Below are 20491 nucleotides of genomic sequence, written 5' to 3' on the forward strand. Positions count from 1 at the left end.
GCCGGGGCGTACGGAGCATGCACGGCGCGAAGCAGCGTCCCGCGGACGCGCACCCTGGCCAGTGGGTGCTCATTGCACCAGGTAACTCAGCGGGGCTCCGAGGTGGGACAGGCTCTGCCACAGCGCCGATCTCTCATTCTCCACCGCGCCCCGCTGACTGGCCTTGGCGGTGCTTGCCCGCATCGCGGCGGGGCTGGGCCGTCGCTCGGGCAGGAGACGGGTGCCTTTCTGCGAGGGCTGGAGCAGATCTCTGGGCTGCTGTGTGCAGCCAGCCCCAGCCATGGTGTTGTAAGGACATTTTGACACACAGCCTTAACACAAGGCCCTACAGAGTACCCCCCTTCTCCTCTCCAGGGACCCTGTTTCCCTCACGGCATCTGTGTGTCTTATTTTGGTGTGTCATTAGGGTTTTCCAAAAGCCAGCTCGCCCCTGGTTTGCAAACCGCGATGTCAGCCCTGGGGAGAGGAGCTGTAGAAAGGTCTTGTCACCGAGGTCCCTGATAGAGCCTCGTTGTCGTCTCCCTGCTGGTAGCAGCTCACCTTGCCTCCATCCCCTTAGTCCATTCCTGCATTATTTGAAGGAAATGGTTTAGTACCCTAAGCCTCAGCTTTAAAACAAACTCCTTGGAAACAGTAAGCCCTAAGCCAGAGTGAGATCTCCTCACCTCTTCCTCTCTATAGGCTAAAGATGCAGACCTCCACGTGGCAGCTCTGCAGATGCAATATACACAAGGCCTCAAACACTGTGTAGGCTTAGTTTCTCTCACTTAACGCTGAATAAATGGGAAGATGCTTTCCCCCTTTACATTTATTTCTACCTAGTATCAGGTTTTAGAATTTTAAATTCACAGATCACAAAAGGTTTTTGTGTTAAAGAGGATGAGTGAAACAGGATGTGCTCAAACTCCAAGACACTAAGAGGAAGGAGGCATTTCATAAGTGCTTTTTTTAGTTTGATTTCCTAAGGAAATGCAACTTCCACAATTATCTGTGGGTCCGCTTTGTACTGTGCCTATTTCTTACCCCACCCCAAACTTGAGTGTTAATTTCAACCAAACCTGATAAAAAGGAGGAGCTCTTTGGAGTAATTTTATGAGATGTGTGAAAATGTCTGCGATGATGTGAGAAATGCTATAAATGGCACCACTGAAGGAAAGGTATAGCAAGAGCTTAGTTCAGCAAAGGTTGAAAACAAGGCAGGAACTCAGTCTTGAGACATGCATCTGTAAGAAACCAGGCTGCTCTAGTTACATGAGAAACAGAACCAATTGTTATGATTTCACTGATTGCTCTCTTCCTCTGGTTTTAACTTTTCAATTCCACCCTTTGGTATCTGACATGCTTGATGCTTAAGAAAGGAATTTATAAGTGAGGAATTCCGTCTTTTTAATATTGACTCTGCAGACTAGGATTTAAAGCTGAATCTTGTATCAGATGACTGGCTATGCCAACAGATGTCCATACTGTGCAAATATTTACAAATATGCTTAACTTATGCATGAGTAGTCAATTCTGTGCAGTAAGTTAAATTCTTCAGTAAGTGTTTGCAGGATTGGAGCCAGAGCTTGTAACTTTCATGAAGCCAGACAGTTTGTATTACCAATTATGCCAGCACAGCTCTGACAGAATTTATATAGTACTCCAGACCTGTAAGAAAGTTTATTAAGCCTTAGTAGAACCTCAAAGCATGTAGTGATTTTTAAAAAGTCTGTGGCTGATAATTTCAGAACTCCACGGCTGATGAGACTTGCCAGTCATATGAGTAGGACTGCTGAAATGAAGTAGGTTTAATGATTTTAGTTTGGTTTTAACATTTTTTTCAGAAAAGAGATTTTTAAAGTTAACGTCTATTGCTTTTCAAAGTTTTGCATTTCTTAACTGCTTTGTTGCATGGATCTCTGAAGTTCTTCATTGGCCGTTTAGCGGAATTTGTAGTAGGAAGACCTGATTACTTTTAGGAATGAAGATGGATGCCGTTGGATTTATATCAAAAAACGCTTCTTTTTTGACTATCTTAAATTTTATTCATATGGCAATTCATATCTTCATAATACCCGCATGGCATTATGCTACATACATGCATAAAAACGACCGGTGTAAATAATTGCAGGATCTGGTTCTGGATGTGAGTTTAATACAATTTGTTAATAAGTCTAGCAACATCTTCTACGTCTAAATAGCCTATTTATCTTCTTATGTCTGTGGCCATTATCCTGTGCATAGTGGGAGGAGGGAGCAAGGTGTGTTTTAATGCTATGCAAGAAGCTCCAAAACTTTTCTTGTAATAAAGGCACATTCTAAGGTCCCGGTTTCAAGTGCTTAAGTTAGTTTGAACAACTCACCTGGGTAGTCTGCCTGCTACAACAGCTTGTAAGGTTAATAATGTATACCATCCTACACAACCTAATAGCATCTCCACATGGATTCATCTTGCTTTGATTGTGACATCTTAAAAGTTCCTGTATGGATGGAGGTGGTGACTAGTTCTGCAAAGACGCTCGATATCTTAGTCTAAAAAAGAATGAGGTCTGTCAGAAGTACAGAAGTAAAACAATGAGAACTGAAACTTACTGTCTTAAGTATCAGTATTTTTCAATAATTCAGACTGTTAGAGGTTCAACAGAAGCTTCCTAGAACAAGGCAAAGATATGGCTGGAATTCTGAATGGTGATGCATGTGTTGCTCCAATTCCTTAGTTATTACATCGTTCTGAGAATCTGTCTGATTTTGCACAAGTCTGACTGTGCTTATGTGACATGTAGAAACACTTAACTGTGTAAAAAGTACATGTAAGAGAAAGGTGAGATTCTTTCTTATTTGGACTTCAGCAACTGACAACATCGGGTTGATACCTAGAACACAGCAGCTAAAAAGCAGGCAGATTTCATTTTCTAATTGGCAGAGAAAGTGAGCAGAGTATGCTTGTCTGCTTTAGTATTGAAGGTTATAAAATTATTACTAATTTCCTTGTTTCGGTCCACATTTATACACTATCTTACATTGCACAGACAATAAATTGCTGCTCAGCTGTTCAGAGCATGTTTGATGACTGAGGAGATAAATTTCAATTTTGTTTCTGATTTCTTAATTTTTATATTGATTTCAGTGTTCTGGAAACAGCTCAGAAACAAGGAATCTCTTCTGTCAGGTATAACTTGCCCATGTTCTTTGCTGAAGTCATGATTATGGCTAGAGGAGTAATGCAGTTGGAGTGGTTGTTTTACCAATGATGTGTGTTATCCCAGCCCTCTTGAACTGTTCTAGAGGGCCAGACTCTGTCACTTCCTGTTGCAAGTGGTTAACTCTACCGTTGTATTTCCAGTACTGTAAAACTTTGATCATTAGTGTCCATCTCATGCTTACACATCATAGGACAGAGCTATAAACCACACAGTTCAGCAATTGCATGGAATATAGAGGTGGGTGAAGGAAGGAAGGGGGAGCGGAGTTGCCTGAGCTGAGAGGCAGAGTTCATGTTCAGTCAGCAGGCCAGTCACCCTGTGCTTCATTTCAGTCAGTCTTTGCCTACCCTCGTTCTTTCCTATGGCATTCTTTCCTCATTCACTGTTCTTATCAGCAGCCTGATGACAGTCTTTGCTCTCAGCAGCCGTTTGCCATACCAAGACAATCAGGCTGTTTGGCATGGGAGAGTCACACAAGGGAAGTCAGAGTAGGAAGGGGAGAAGACAGTCATATCTGGGCTGGCTGATAAGCAACTTCTAGGTGAGGTAGCAAATTTTACCTTCAGAAATTCCCTGCCCTTGTCCTGGTGAGCGCTCTTGTGATGATGTTTCTGCTGATACGTATTTTTCCCATGGAGGCAGGATGATTTGATATGCCGATACAATCATCTTTTTTTTTGTTTTTATAAGCATAATTGTTCCTATGTTAGGGATTGAAAAATCGAGAGCAGAACAAAGGGGAAACCAGAAGTCAGTGGGAGAGGAGTTAGGAGGTGTTGGTATGGTGGAGAAGGTAGGATGAGGAGAGGGTGGTAACCAAGTTTGAAAGGTAGGATGAGGAGAGGGTGGTAACCAAGTTTGAACCTCCTGAAAGGCTGGAAGCTGTTGGTGTACATTGTGCAGCCTTATCATGGACATTTAGCGGGAAGTTGAGAAATGGAAGTGAATAGTCAAGAGAGAAAACGATGAACAAACAGGAAAAGGGAAGATGGAGGGATTGGTCATATGGAGGGAGGTGATGAGAACAGAAGACTTGGGCATGTAGGTATGGGTAGAGCTGTGCGTGCTGGGCTCGAAATAGGGTCAACTCTTTGGGCAGTTTCTCCAGTTGCAGATTAACTGCTGTGGATATACAGGCACCAGATTTGGCCTAGAGCAGACTCAGCTCAGCACTAATGGTTTATTAGTTCAAGTGCTGTGCCATGTTAACACATCTCTGCTGTTTCCAGGACCAGCTTTGCAGTGCAGCTGCTTTCAGACAGTGTCTGAACTAATAAGTCCTGATGGACCCAAGCTGGCTCTGTGCAGACCCACTTGGGTGTTTCTGTGCTGTGCTCCACGTTCCAGGGGATTTTATTAGCTTGGCTGGAAATCCAGATCTGAACTTGCTTTGTGCAGGGTAGTTGATGTCGATGGTTAAGAAGACCTCCCGAGTCTGGAGTTCTGGAGGAATCATGGTACAGAGACACCAAAGCGCTAATAAGTCCTGAAGGACCCACATGGACTTCATTGGTGGGTGGCTGCATTTCCATATTGTGCTATTCTGCGTTTCTCGTAGTAGTTGGATAATCAGGAATGTCACGTTACCCATGTACCCGAGCCCCCCTTTACCTTTGAGAATGTAGAGCTTCCTATACAAACTTCTCGTTGTATTGGTCTAGCTACTGAACAGGTACAAGGGAAAACAAGTAGCTCCTAAGAATTAAAACCTGGCCATCTCGCAGCCAGAAAGTTGCTAATGATGTGCTTTAGTAGAGGAGATTCTGTCTGTGTTTACTGAGTATTCATGTACATTTTTTTAACATCCTACTATCTGAACCAATGTGATTTTTTTTTTAATGTGCATATAGGAAGTTTCTACTTGCTTTATGAGTTGGGCCCATGGAATTACCATTTTTAATGTTTTCTCTGAAAATTATCAGAACTAGAAATTATTTTCTAGACAGAGAAATAATACTGAGACCACACCTAATTGTAGGGTTCTAAGGGCAGGGCTCTGGAAAACCCTCAAATACTGCGATAAAGTTGCTGTGCGTGACATAGATCTGATCTAGGCCTCTGTATAACAAATAAAAATTCTTACGTAATGGCTTCAAACTGGTCTTGCCAATAGCAACCGAAATCACACTAGCTGCTTAACAGGATGGGTGTGAAGGGCAGTCTCTTTTCAGTACACTTTCTCAGGGATAGGTGTTATGTCAGAACTGGAACTATTTATATCCTTCACTGGTTTTAGCGAAGAGGTCAGGAATTGAAGGCAGTTTTCTAAGTCTGGTGTTCCACTCTACACCTAAAGTTAAGACTGCTGTATTTAATTTGTTCTGCATTTGTCTGTATTAGGAAAAGAAGTAGGGGTTAGCTGCAAGCTGAAAATTATTTTCAACCTTTATTTTTCTGATTTAGACAGGTTTAGTTGACTACATTTTTTCAGTCTGCTGTTTTCTTAAACAGTAAATTGATTAGCTTTTTTATTGTTTTACGGGAACTGCCATATGAATAGCACTGGAAGCATTGCAAGGGGGGGGAGGAAATTTAACAATCCTATTATTTTTAGGAATTACTTATTTAAAAATAAAAGGAGCAGTTTCACATTAGACTTGGCGAGTTGTTTGAACAAATTTCATATATGCCAAAAGTCAGATGGAGGCAGAAATAAGTGGACTGTGATGCCAAACCATAGGGCATCAGCACACATTAAATTAATCCTTCGTTCTTTCAAATGAGACTGAGGAACTTTTGTCTCCGTGCAACAACAGAGGAAGCATTTGACTTGAAAATTTTGGGTCATATTGAAAGAAGATGTCATAGCAAAAGAAGCTGTGGAATACTTAATGCATAAAAATAGTTTGCTTTAAAATCTGAAGTAGGCAGGTTTGGGTTTTTTTTTTTTTCCCATTCTTGCACCTTGCACTTAATGCTTTGATACATGCTTTTATTTAGCATTTAAAAACCAGTTCAGTTTATCTGCTACAAAATAGACTACACTGCTGGGCTGTTAAGGAGCTTGATTCAGAAGTTGTAATGAATGTCAAAATTGAGAAGAATACTTGAACGTTAATACTTCCATAATAATTTAGATAAAGAACTTGGAAATAATGTTTGCAATAAACAAATATGTATGTTTTTTAACAGCTGACTTAAAACATTAGAAAGTTTATATAAAATATGTGCACATATTTATATACCTTTTTAATAAGGTGAATGTGAATGCGCTTATTTTAGAAGTTAGCACTCTGTGGGCATATTTTACTTCACCTCCCCCTAAATTGGCATTTGCATCTCCTGAACAAAGCCTTTTGCCTGCAGGTAATTTGTACCATTTCTTATATGTCATCTCTTAAAAGGCATACTGAGCTCAGCTGTGTATAAAGCAGATATAACTGGCAAGCTAAGGAGCCAGAAGGAAGCATAGCAAATAAAATAACTGAAAAGAGATGTTTTAATGTGTAACACCATCTCCTACTTCTGCTTTCTGCCATCTGGCTTCGAAGAGACCAACTTATGCCAACTTAGGCCTCTCTGCACATGGGAATAGGGCTGATTCAGCCAGTAATACAGCTGCACCAGTGTTGACCCTATAAATATTGAGAAGGGAAATCTGAAGTTTTTATCCTTTCAAGTGATAACCTGTTCTTGAATTTCTCAAGATTGACCTCTCCTTCATTCAGCTCAAACCCCTGCATGATCTGCCTAGCATCTAGATTTCAGTAACGGATGAATTAGTACTGTCCATTGCTGCCAGTGAGTCCATGAATATGTTTTTTTGGCCTAAGAAGTGAACTGTGCCAGCATAAGGGGAAGCCAAAAGATGCTCTCAGGCAGAAGTCTTTATATGTAGCTGTATTGCGTAGCTGTGTATTGGAGCAAAAGGCCACTCAAACCATCTAGTAGCATTTCCATGTGAAGTTTCGCTCAAGATAGAAATCAGTGCCATTTTTAGATATCATTGTGTTTTATCGTAGGATTTTCAGGTGAAGTGGGAGCCTTTGAGGGGTGTAAGTTACGTCACATTAAACGTTATTTTCTTAGGGCACCAAATAATAAATGCTGTGATTACAAACTGATAACCATTCTATTTTTTACAACAGGCATGGCAGAAGTCCCCTTACTGAAGCTAGTACTATGTGTGGTCAAGGAGAGGGAAAGGTGGTGAGGTAACATCAAGTTAACATAACTGAGTAACAACTAAGAAGATACTTCCAAAAATCAAGTGTGTTCAAGTGCAAAGCCATACCTTATATGTAAGCACCTGCAAAAGAGGCTGTTTGCAGAGGTAAATCGAGCTGTGCGCCAATTAGTACTTCCCTGAGAGTATTGTGAGCCAAGGAAGCAACAATGTAGTCTTGTGGCTCATCTCTTGCTTTCCCGCCTCTGTAAAGTCACATACGATCTAGTCTTCTAATCAGCTTACACTGGTCAAAGACCTCAGTGTCACATATAGAGTAGGTTATATTCTATGCCGTCTGCTCCTGCCATGGGTTCTGTCCCTTTGGTCCGGTGATCATGTAACCATATGGTGAGTGAGAACAGCTTATGATCTGGGTGAAAATTAGTACTTCTTTTTTGTGACTGGTTATTTCTCAGCTGCATCAGTGAACTGAGCCAACTTGTTGTGTGGCCACAAGATTGCTAGTTTTGTTGGAAAGAAAGCAGCAGAGATGTGCAACAGGGAGGGACCAGAGGTGGGGACCTCAGGACTGCGCTTTTCAATGGCCTGTGATCTTTGGTCATTTGAAGCCATTCAGTAAACTGTATCCTCAGTCTGTGCGTACCTGAATTCATTTATTATGCTAATAGTTAATTACCTTGTAACTTACAAAAATGGTCAAAAGTTTGGGTGATACAAAGTACTGGACTTACTAGTTAATTTTCTCTGGGCTTTTTTCAGGACAGGGGACACAGGCACTGAATTAAAACCACTTACTTCAGGTTGACTGATTCTAAAAAGAACATAAATAAAATGATTATTAGATCTAACATATCTGTTCCCTTAGGCTACATAGTTTAAGGTCTTCCATAAAATGTCCATTTAATGGGCTCCATCATAATGTCTTCATCTGACACACCTTTCGTGCATGGTTAGAAGTTAAGAAGGGAATGGAAAAAGACTTGTGTAGGTGACGTATGGTTTAATATCTGTTTTTAAATGAAATCTTAACTTTATATTTCCAGACTTTTAAATAATCCTGGTTTTTTGCAGGGTGATGGTGGTAGGGAAATTTGTGCTCTCAGAGGGTTTTTTCCTCTTACGCAATTGACAGATATTTACAGCCTTTTTGCTTGCTTGGCTGGCAGCTTCTTGCATGGGAATTCCATATAACTTGATATTAGTCTGTTATATATAGTATTCTATAAGCGATTTAAAAAAAAAAAAAAGGTGAATAGACCTTGCATCATCCATAACAGTTTCATAGATCTTAGTGGGAGTTTTATGTTCTTTTCCAATTTATCGTGTTGCTGTACCAGCTCACACTTTTTTTTTTTATGGCCAGATTCATTAGTGCCTCATATCTGTCCATTGTAGAAGAAATTATTGCCAGAAATCCTTTGACAGCTGGTTCATTTTCACTTTGTTCTGTTTATATATTTTATAGAATTTGCCTGGTTGTATGTCTGACCTCCACGAAATACGATAGGCTTTTCTCCTTTTCTGTAATGGAAAGCTTCGTTTAAGCTTTTATAGTCTCTTTCACTAAGCTTCAGGATTTTGAGGTTCTGCCTGTAGACTCCAGTACAACTGATGGATGTATCACCCACATTTTTAGATGGACTTTGTGTGATTTGGTTAATAATGAATGAACAGTAGACTATAGCTTAAGCAAAGTAGACATACTTACCAGCCCAGTGTTGGCATTTAATTGTCCTGCATTGTGCTTACCTCAGAACTCCCTCCTCTGCTATAGCTGTAGCGGTACTGCATCTGGATTCATTCTGTGTTGCTGGAGGTGTCTGTAAGATCAATGGAGACAGAGGCATATACTTGCAGGGGATGATACAGGTGGGTTTAGGCTTTAAGGTGGATTCAGCTGCCTCCTGGAAGTGCCTGTCATCTGTCTTCCCTGGCAATTTAGAGTGGCTTGCTAATTGAGATGCCTCCTTGGGACAGGATTAATTGAGCCCCTCTGTACCTTTGTACCAGTTTTTTGTATCCTTGTAGTGAATATTGTCCTAGGAGAATAGCGTTCTGTACTAGCACATCTGTTAGTAAGCTGACCTGTACTGACTGTGTGTGACGTGCAGCTTACAGCTGCAAGACAGTTGGTAAAGAGTATAATACTCAGAAAGGTCTTACGTCTCTCACTTGCTGTTCTTGTAGATGAACGAGTTTCTCAGGGCTGAGCTATGGATACTGTTGTAGTAAGTGTAGTGGCAATCTTTAGGATTTCCTTTAGGATTTAACAAAAAAACTCTTCCTGTAATGTCCCTTTTGTCTGCTTATTTTTTGTAAGATTATTTCTTATCTGGATGTGAATCTTAAAACCAAAAAAAAACCCCCAAAAAAACCACCTAGTTTAACTCTTAGTTTTGCTAGAAAATTGCTACAGTACTGCTTTTTAAGAAGTCTTTATTTATTTAGTGTAAGAGATCCTTGCCCAAATACAAGGACTGATAAATGTAATGACATTAAAGAAATCCAGTTACCTTTCCTGGCTAAGGAAAGTTAGGTTTGGACACCTAACTTCAAAAGTCCCTTGGTCAGCATTTTCCTAGTCATGAAGTGTTTAAATTCAGATAAATAGGGCCTTCTTCGCCCTTAAGGCCACGTTAGCATTGCATTCAGTTTTCCAAGCAGGCATTCTCCCAATTGCCTCTCTTTATCTGCGAACTTGACATCTAGTAGAGCCAATCTGTAACAAAAATATACTTCAGATGCGCCTGGAAATGGAGTGGGGTATTGCCTACATTTTGAGGAAACTGAGGGTAAAAGAAACTCAGAGAAACTACTTTTGCCTTTGCCCACTCCTCCGTTCTTCTTGTGTGTGTGCACGTGTGTATCCCTTCTGGTAAACCATCTGCTGTGGTAGCTGTGTGGAGAATGTGACGAATACTCTGATCCCATCAGCACGAGATACTGGGACTGAGGGCTGCAACTGTTCATTAGAGTGTGATCACCACTGTCCTCTGTGCAGTGATGAATCCCATGGAGCTTGGGGAGGACCAAAGAACTAAATGGGCAGAGCTGTGCTTCTCTTCACATGGGGAAGAGCTACTGGCTGAGCCAAGGCAGCTGCAGGGCCAGGCTGCATATGCAAAGGGGCATAACAGAGGGTGCTGAGCCTGGGATAGCATGGAGTAGGCCTTAGTGATGGAGGGCAGTTAGCTGGATTGGGAAGGTAGAGGATTGATGAGGAAGAGATGGAACACTGTATCCCTTGGGTTTGTTACACTCAGTGCTCCCTAAGTGCAGGTGTCTCCCAGGCTTAGCGGGGATGGATAAATTCAGTATGTTACTAAAAGATTAGGAAAAGAACATATCAACTGAATAAAGATGTGAACTTCATTAAAAACAGCTACATTAGGAAGGATTGTCTACTTAATTTGTTCACGTTATACAAGATGCAACTTAAGGCTTAGCTGGACTCATTCCCAGTGTTCATAAATCTATGCATGAAGAAAGCAGAGCAAGTGAGCGCTAAAAGTTCCTTTGGGTTTTTTTTTGTTTTGCTTTTTCTTTTAAATTTTGAAACTCACATTTAGTGTGTATATTTTAACATATTCGTGTGAAACACGTCAAAGTAAACACAGGCAGTGTGTTTCTTTCACTGTCATTAGTCACTGTAGTGTTTAAAAAAGTAACAAAAAATACACTAATGTTAAACTGTGGTCAAGAATTGAAATATACACAGCTCTAGAAATTTGAAGTTTGCCTTTGCCAGGACAAATGTAGCTTGACAACCATGTATGTTTATGTATCAGCATATGAAGCAAATCTGGCTAGCAAATACGGACTTTTTCCATTAAAAACCCTCAACTTATATTGAAACTTTTTAATGCACTTTTTCAAGCCACCTGAAGACTCAGCTAAAAATTCAGGGGAGGAAAATGACTGTAAATTCTCTGAACTGCTCTGAGAACTATTATCCTCCAACACTTTATCACAAAATGCACTTGCTTTTTAAGCCCTGCTTATGTCTTTATCTGGGCAATTTCTGTTTGTGACACAACTGAGTAACCAGGAGTGAATGTGAAAGATGAGGGTTATTTGGGGCTTTTTTTTGCCACTGAGGTGCCAGTGAACAGCCTGTGAGAAGTCCACCTGTCCTTTCCAGATGTGTTGGGGTTAGGCTTTCGGCCAGAGTGGAGGACAACTGTTTTTGGTTGTACTTGAGGTTCCTACTTCCCTGTTTTCCATAGAAAAGAACTGTGCTATCTCCCTCTCCGCAAACCTCCTGGATGCTGCTGAAAGGGGAAGTACCGTGTGGTACTTCTGTTTCTTCCAACAGCCTCGCTCGTGAATAGCTGTGCAGCCCGCCTCTGCTGCTCCTCTCTGCTTTCCTTAGCAGCACCGTAATGCAAACGTCAGCCTGCTCCCTGTCAGTCCATTCTCTGGGGTCTGGACACTGGTTATGTATGTGAAATGCTTTAGTAATTTTCCTTGCTCTGATGAATACCTGTATGAAAGGAATTGGGACAGAACTGGCAGTGTGCAAGCTAAGAAAGATGATGCTGTCATGTTGCTCTTAACTCAGATGTGGAAAGTTGTTTTCATAAATATGTTAAAAAGGTGGATAGAATATAATTAACTGGGGATCCTTATAGATGTTTTTTCAGGCTTGAATCAGCATCCTTGTGGGAGCTGTTTCCTTTCTAATTTTTTTTTTTAATTTCATAGAGAAATTGTACTTTTGTGGCTCTGCTTTTTGTCTTTTTTTGCTTAAAGACACAGAAAAGGGAAAACTGTCAGAGGCTTAAGCCAGAGGTGCTATATTCTCTCAGCTTCTTTTTCCTGTGGGGGGAATTAAATGCACTCTTTATTTTTTAAGATTATGCATAACAGATAAACAAGTGTGCATATTTTTCACAGAAGTAACAACCACTCAGACAATTCCTGCCCCATATTTCTGCATAATCTGACTTCCTGAAAGCTTTAGAGGACCACTGTTTCTTCCCACAAATATTTTACCTTTTGCACTTTTAACATCTTAATGTCCACACTGTGCTTGGCCTAACTTACCAAAGCATTCTCATTGTCTTTGGGACTAATCAGGGCAACATATCAGTTCATCTCACTTAACTGAGATGTCAAACTTAGGAGCTCTCTTGCCTGAAGCTCTCTAGGGGGAAGTGTTTTCAAAATCTAAATCATCCCCAGGTGCATATCTTTCCTGTGGCAGATAGAGAGTGCCAGGAAGTCTGGAATCATAATTTAGGTGCCTTGATCAGGTACGATGAATTTGGGCTGAGGCATGTGACTTTCAGGCAGAAAATACGTGAGTTTTCAAATAGTGTCAATCTAATTAATTCTGAATGTCTTGGAGAAGCATGGCAGAGTGTTAAATACGTCTCAATTTACAAGTTCATAACTTTTTCGTCTCCCCCCACAGAGGCTGCTACTGACCCCCCTAAGACACCTGACAGCGAACCTTTATTTACAAAACTGCGCAATCCAAGCACAGGCAAGTTTTGGAAATGTTCTGGTTGATTCCCTCCACTACCAAAAGATTCATATTTTACAAGCTGAAATAATGATGATAGTGTAAGTCTTACGTGCCAAAGATACTGTTGGTGATGCCAGATAGTTAATGCTGTGCAAACGTTTAGGATTTCTTTTATAATTTTAATTGGTTGAACTGTTTATTCATCAGGAATATTGGCAGCACAAAAAAGAGGTGTAATTTAAGTTCTGTTTTTAAGTGCATTAGTTTTGGGGAGCTTACAGTGTTGGGTGTTGAGCCTGGGCTTTTTTTTAATCCAAATTTAGGCTTCATAGCATTCATCTTATGCTGTAAAATAAATAGAGTTAGAAGAAGTGATTCAGTTATACTTATAAAGCTTTGTGAGTCTTTTCATTTTTAAATCGAATTTTCTTCTTTCGCTGGTCCAAGTGGTGGTGTCTCTTTTCTCGTTAATAGATGATGAGGCACTTTGAATTCAAAATACGTTGGAAAGACCAGCAAATGCAGGCAATATAATGACACCACCATCCCACAGTTACTTTCTTCTAGTCAGATTGTTCTTTTTGTCAAGAATTTGCTATTATTATATGAGTAATGTAATAAAAGGCGTATGAGATGCTGCAACAGAAACTTGCAGTAAGCCTTTGTTAGGGTTAACATATTTTGTTTGAAAAACACGTTTCATGCTGGTTTTTTTTCTTTTCATGAGCTTGTTTGTTTTCTATAGATTTAAGTTACATGTTTTTGTTTCGAAATTCACTGCTTATATTTATATATGTTTGTAACTAAAGTCTTCAGGTACATTTTAATGTCACAATATAGTAACTGCTACTTGTTCTTGAAAGAGGAAAATAATTAAAAACAATAAATACAGAGTGTCAAATCACTTACTCATCATGATACCTGTTTTTTGATTGCTCAGATTTACAGTGGGAATATATAGCCACGGATATTTTCCACCTGCTGTATTATACTGGCTTTCTAATTTGTCATGTTTTTAAAAGCGTAGATATTAATTTGCTTTTCTCTGTGGAAGGAGAGATCTGTTTACCTTGTAGAATCAGAGATATTGGGAAAGGTTTCTGGGGAAAAGCTAAAGTACAATGATTGCCTGGGTGTGTTCCTTTAGAATTTACAGGAGCTTATTTATAGACCTGCATAAACTTTCAGTTATGTAGCCTATTATACGTATATGTCTGAAAATGGAAGCACTGAGAACACCCTATTAATGTATTTTCCTTATGTTTGGGTCTAACAGATGAATCATTAATGCCAGATATTGTATAAATACGCACTGAAGGACTCAGCACACTATAGAATTCATGCTAACCACTTTATTAAATAAAAGTATGCATGATCCTTTTTATAGACAGGTAGAAAGGACAAAATTTCTATCCCTTACAAAGACTATAAACTAGGGTTCAGCCTGCAGTTCCGAAGTGCCACAAGAAGCATTTTTCAGAATGCTGAACTAAAATAAGGGAAATAACCATACCACAAGACTTAAGCAACTAATTGAAGTGGTAAAGTTGTGAGCAAAGCTGCCTAGGTTCTCTCTCCATCCCCTAGAGTTTCTGTCTAACGACATTGTTGGGAACCTGTGGTGACTGTCCTTTTAACATAAGCAAATAAATTAAGGAGCTGGAGTTAGGCAATAGGAATGGTCCCTTTCCCAAGATTTCATAGCTCACCACTGCATTTGGCTAGCGTGCTCACTGGTAGGAGTCTTAAGTTGTTCAGTGAGCACTGCTGTGAGTAGTTTGATGTCTGGTGCTGATCAAACTATGGTGTAGCCCCTTGTTGAGAAGCACATGGTAATGATGGAAACCTCTGCTCCCCCTTATATCTACTCTTAACTCCTCTCCTCCCCTCCCCAAAAGAAAAATTATCAGAGAACTGAAACTGTATCCTTAGGTGAGGTTAAACATCTGGTTAGCCTTTTGGATAAAGGGGGAAAAATGCATTATCAGTCATTTTCGGGAAGAGATGTGTCTGCCCATTTTAGCTGACCTCCCTCTGCATCTAGGGATCTCTGCAGGCTGAGAACAGCAGTGCTGACGTCAGCTTGCAGGAGCTTACACTGAGACTTTTTTGAGCCAGCCCATGATCTGCAAGTCAGTGCAGCTTTGTAATTTATGTGTTTTGAACAGGACTGCCATGTTATAGTTGCTCTTGTCTCTTGAAGATGGATTGATAACCAAGACAGGACCAGTCCAGCCAACAGACTCAGCTGACCAAATTTCAGTAGTTCTGGCAACTTCCTGTTTTAGATACAGAAAATGCCAATTCTGTTTGCAACATATTCGTCACCCTTTCATTATAGCCCAGAACTAATGTGAAACGGCGGAGCTGTGCTATGGGGTGGCCTAAAATAAAGCTTTCCTTTTTCGTTCTAAACAATCAAGATTCTGATGGGCACTTTGAAGCAACTTCTTTTAGCTTCCTTGTTTACCTTATTTGTCTACCCATACTGAGTCATTGGCAATCCATTTTGATGCACAAAGAAAAAATGATTTCAAATTGTCACTTGAAGGTTTGATACTTCTGTTCCCCTAACTCAGAGTCTGATATCTTGGAGACAAACATGATGGAAGGAGAGCAATTTTCTTGTTTTCCACCTTCCCCCTTCAGTACAGACAAAAGCTGATTTCTTGAGTGATTTTGATTTGGGTTTGGATCAAAGGCTTTGTGTTGTAAGATGAACTATTCACACATCTTATTTATTGATTCAAATTCAGTTTGGTTTATAGAGCTGGTAAATGAACATCTGTATATAATAGTTTTCTTTGTCTGAGCTTTCTTTGTAGTGAGTTTATGTAGAATGTGTGTATGTTTGTGTGTCTGTATGTATATAAGGCACATTCTTCAGACGTATTGGGTATTCTTTTGATTTTTGTGAAAGCTTACAAATACAAACCAGATTTCTTTTCACCAGGGGAAGCAACCCTTTACTTATTCAATAGTGGTGCACAGCAGCTGTTTGAAGTAAAAGCTTTTCATGAGGAATATCGTTCCTGGTTTATAGGTCAGACTGTTCAACAAGGTGAGTAATATAACATATCCTTCCCCCAACTGTAACTAATGTTCAGACACAGACCTTCCCTCTCTCTTCTAGTAAATTTACAGGTGTTTTTCCTAGTTGTTTGAGGCATGCTGCATCACATCCCCACCTTCTGACACACTCATTTGCCATCTGGATTTAACCAGGGCTGGGGGCTTTGTGGTCTCTCTTTAAAAGGCTGCCTTTGGCAGCCTCAATTAGACAGATGTTCATTTGTCTTTGAGGAAGGGGGGGGAAGTCATTCAATTGTATTTAAACTGAAGTGCCATAAAATACTTAGCTTGCCTTGTCAATCAGACCAGCAAGTCCTCAGTGTAAGTAAAATATGTGTTATCCAAAAGGAGGGAGAAAGGACTGGAAGGCCTTAGCTAGCTAAGCAGAGCGGTGTGTTAGAGCTCCAAGCGCTGGAATGTATGGTCTTGCTTTCTTTTAGTTACCTCTGTAGTCCCCTGTGTGAGTGCTGGGATCTCAGGATAGTACTGTTGTCTGAAGGTGCCATTTCAGTGTTTTGTCTAAAGTGAGCTTGTCTATACCATCTCAGTCATTCTCTGATCCTAGCTCACCTTTCTGAAAATGAGGAGGAAACATACGTAACTGCTTGTGACAGCTTTACCAATCCTTTATCAATAAGAATGTCACTGGAGTAGTGTTTCTCTGCCAGCATGTCCTTAGACCAAGCAATAAGTATTAATTCAGGAGATAAAGGTATATTTGTTTTGTCCTTTTTTAACTAGAAAAAAGACCTTTTATAGTAATAAATAAAAGCAACCCCACCAGACATATGCCTTCTTTAATGGTAATATCCCAAAGCGTGTGTTAACTTTTAAACATCCTCTGCAGGTGCATATAGCAATGCAAGCGGTATGTCTGTGAGTTTTGCCTTGCTCCATCTGGGGGTGAGCCAAAAGACTGGGTCTGCTCCCTTCTTCCAATTAGGTCCACATTGTATTCTCCCTCTCCCTTTCTAACCTCTATTTTGGCCCTTGGGAAACAGTTGCCTTAAGGAATCATCACCTCAGTTTTCTTTAAAAGATACAGGGGGGGAAAATTTTTCCTGAACGTTAGGGCTGCTGCATCTCTGAAATGGTCAGGAGAAGAACAACACAAAAAAGCTGTGTGTTTGCAGTTAAAGCAAATTATCTTATTATCTGCAGAGAAGGGCAGATATACACTGCTGTATACAGACTCACTATATACACCTATAGTGAGTCTAAACTCTTTAGAACAAATAAAAATACCTCTTCCTGGAGGTGTACAGTGGAAAGCGTGTAAGTGGAAGCTTTGAGAAAGTGGCTAGTGGTTTTTTTCCCTCCAGTTTTATTATCACAGATTTGATGTTTGTAAGTAGTCCTGATGCTTGCTTTGCCTCACGCAATGCATCATGTTAGTAATACAAATGTTAGATTGGGTATCAGCTTTGTCCAAACCACGTTCTTCCCACCCCGTCTTTTGTTAGTTTTAGGGCCATTGCAATAGGATTTCCTTTTCTTTAATTATCTTAATCATGTGATTTAAAATAAAAAAAATTACATTTATTTGCTTTTGGTTTCCTAATTAATGTCAATTGTCATCAATTTTTGGGTCTCATTAGTGAATTTCCTTGATGTTACATTGTTTCCAATTATCTACAATTATACCAAAAGCCTGACTCAGCCATTGTCCTGCAATGAGCTCCAGATGGGCAGAGGTGTCTGTTTCAATGGGAGACCAAGTTCTTCCTTTGTGTGTAACTTTGAATACAACATACTGAGCCATATTTTCTGATCTATTTAAGTTTATTTTGTTCTATTAGGAGACTGCATGCAGATTCTCCTCTTACAGATGAGAAGCAGCTCTAACTTAACTAGCTCTTGAAATTCTTTCTTGCCCTGCCTACCTCTTCTGCACAGTGTTGCCTTGCCCAGTGTTTGAGATGAAGTATACTGGATATATCTGGTATCCCAAAACAAGTTTCTGTTACACCCAAATCTGCCAATAGAGGGCAGCTTCAATTTTGCTGCCAGAAAAAGGCAAAACTAAGAGTGCTTGAAGCCAGCAGACCTGCAGTAGAGCTTGTGCTTTGGTTTGGCAGGGTTGAGAATTGAGTTCTTTCTGTATTTTTAATATAAAATCATAAATACTATTTTTCTGCCCATTTTATTAAATTATTGGGATACTTGCTGGAAAAAAAAATTTCTCCTCTTCTTGCCCATACTCCTGAAAAACATCCTGAAAAAAAAAAGGTCAATATATTGTGCCTCTTGGTACTAAGCTTACTTTTACATATCTGTCACTTAGATGGGCGCCTGCTGTTTGTTACACCAATGGACCCCTTATTTCTGATACTTTACTACCTCATAAAGGCAGACAAGGAGGTAAGCCTGCTCTATTGTTTTCGTTGGAATTCTCAGGAAAAAACGTTATTTCTGACTTCATTTTCTGCAGAAGTTATGTTAATTTTACAAAGAGGGGCTTCCATAATAATGGAAATTTAATTTGCATTTAAAGCGGAGATATCCACCCTAGAGGTATTTTTGTTCGCATCAGGTTTTTTGGACAGTAAAGTACATTCCGGGAGTCAGCTTGCAATCTCAACAAACTCTAATCACCTCCTTTTTAAGAGAAGCAGAGAATCTCTTTTGTCCTTTTGTGAGAGCCTATCCCAGAACTATTGAATTTAAAATGATGAGATGTCATCAGAGTAAAACAAACTAGTGCCCTTTTGGAGGCATCAGTAGATGAGTCATTTTGGGAAAGAAGGGAAAAAGAAGAATTTGTATGATATGTGGGAGGACGAAGGAACGTTTCTGTGGCAGTTTGAACTTGAAAGGAAACATTGCCTTTTTAGAAGCAGTATTTGTAGAGACGCTGTATCATAGAACTGCAATGGGGTGATCAAGTATCCAAAAGTTGGATAATTAATAAATGGCTTAATTGATTTATCATGGGTGTGGCAAAATTTCACTTAAATTTCTGAAGTGTATCAAAAGGCATAGGCGAAGTTATTGATTTATTGTTTATAATCTGCCTGTAGAAAAAAGGGCATAAAATAAAATGTAAGTGTTGATGCTTGTTTTTTGTTTCATGGAGGCAATAATTTCACTTTAGGCATCCTAAGAGTTTTTGCTCTAAGAGCATTTCTTATAAGGTTGCTTGCTATTTTCTGCTTTAGATTGCAAGTGGAGAATGCAGGAGAACATTTTTTGTGTGGTGAAGAAATAAAGTCCTACTACACATTTGTAATAGTAACCTATTGTTATGTAATTATTTTAAAATTATTTCTGGTAGAGGATGTGCAAACGTATTCTGTATTTCTGTGGTCTGTTCCTGCTTCAGGGTGGCCCATCATTTCACGAGGAATAGTTTAGCTTGTTCTCTAGGCGCTGTGCTCTGTTTGAATTCAGCATCCCTTTGAAAGCTTTATGCCAAACTTAAATTAGGGAAACAGTAAATCTCCTTTGTCTATGTGGTAGAGTGTTGAGGTAGCCTGAGTAAAGGACAACTGCTGCTGCTGTGTCTGTGCATGGAACAGTCCTGTACTGCCCTTTGCTTTCTCGGTACATTGCTTTCTAGGTTTTCTGGTTTTCTAGGCCAGGCGTGATGCCAGATAAATGCATAGAGCTGTTCTGGGTCCTAAATCAGGGCAAATGCATTCCTGAGCCTAAGTTAGCGTGTTCTTCAGTAAAGGGAAGTCTTGAGGATTGTGTTGCAGATACCTCGTGCAAGGCCAGCTTGAATGCATCTGGCTTGAAGTCACGAGTATCAAGGTACCCAACTGGGTATCTTAGCATCATCCTTTGCACCATCCTTTGGTTTTGATAGTGTGATGCAGGGTTGCTTAATGTGTCTTCTGAGCAGAGCCATCTCCTATCCAGCAGGCTTTCTTGGCTTAGGCTCTGTGCCCCTGCAGAATGTAAATGTGGCTGTCTTGCTTTGGGACACAAGCAGGTTTGTGCAGGTAAGTTATCTATAGGAAACAGTTTATTGCAGCTTTATTTCTGTGTCTCATAACCTTCTTTTTACCATTGCTATTGTGCCTTTTATTTTTCAGGAGAAAAAAAATTTAAATCCTTTCTGTTTTTTTGGTTTGGTTTGTTTTTTTCCCTTGTTTTTATTGTGATTTAACAATGGATAGTTACTTTTATTAAGCCTCTGACTGTCTAGCAAGAGGATTAATTAATAATGAAAGCAGTATATCCAAGTGTTTTTTTTTCATGCTGACCGGTATAATGACTTCAGCTTTGGCTCCTGAGGCCATGCACTCTCTAAGGATGGAGAGCTCACTGAGTCTTTGTACTGATGCGCTAAAGGATCTTTCCAAAGGGAAGGCTGCCAGTTGTGCCAAACCGTGCTGAATGATTATGCATTGTTTGGCAACGGCAAAATTTGTTTGATGGTTCTGTCATGTGTGGGGCTATTTAAGTTGTGCCAAAATTGCTTTATATACATACTCTGGCCAAACTGGAATTGACTTTGCAGAGGTGAAAGGTTAATACTGTGTTCCAGAAGCTGCCCTGCTCCTTTGAGATTTATCTTTATGGAAGGAAAAGCAAAATTTGAATGGAAGTTATGACACTGGGTTTAATCCAACAGGTTTTGGTCTAAAACACTGTTGGCACACACTGATTACTTGTCTTATGTCATCTTCCAAA

The 20491-nt window shown here is 39.9% G+C and overlaps 1 protein-coding gene across 1 annotated transcript in view; it reads left to right on the forward strand.

The window, feature by feature from the left end:
* Positions 1 to 17: 17 nt before the first annotated feature.
* RNASEH2B (ribonuclease H2, subunit B) overlaps positions 18 to 20491 on the forward strand; it is a 38814-nt gene continuing 18340 nt past the window's right edge. The window contains exons 1-4 of the mRNA XM_009587260.1: positions 18 to 81; positions 12728 to 12799; positions 15735 to 15842; positions 18138 to 18214. Coding sequence (XP_009585555.1) covers positions 18 to 81; positions 12728 to 12799; positions 15735 to 15842; positions 18138 to 18214 — 321 coding nt within the window. The remainder of the gene's footprint in view (positions 82 to 12727; positions 12800 to 15734; positions 15843 to 18137; positions 18215 to 20491) is intronic.

This window comes from Fulmarus glacialis, unplaced genomic scaffold (genome assembly GCF_000690835.1).
Source record: "Fulmarus glacialis isolate BGI_N327 unplaced genomic scaffold, ASM69083v1 scaffold37151, whole genome shotgun sequence".
Lineage (NCBI taxonomy): Eukaryota > Metazoa > Chordata > Aves > Procellariiformes > Procellariidae > Fulmarus > Fulmarus glacialis.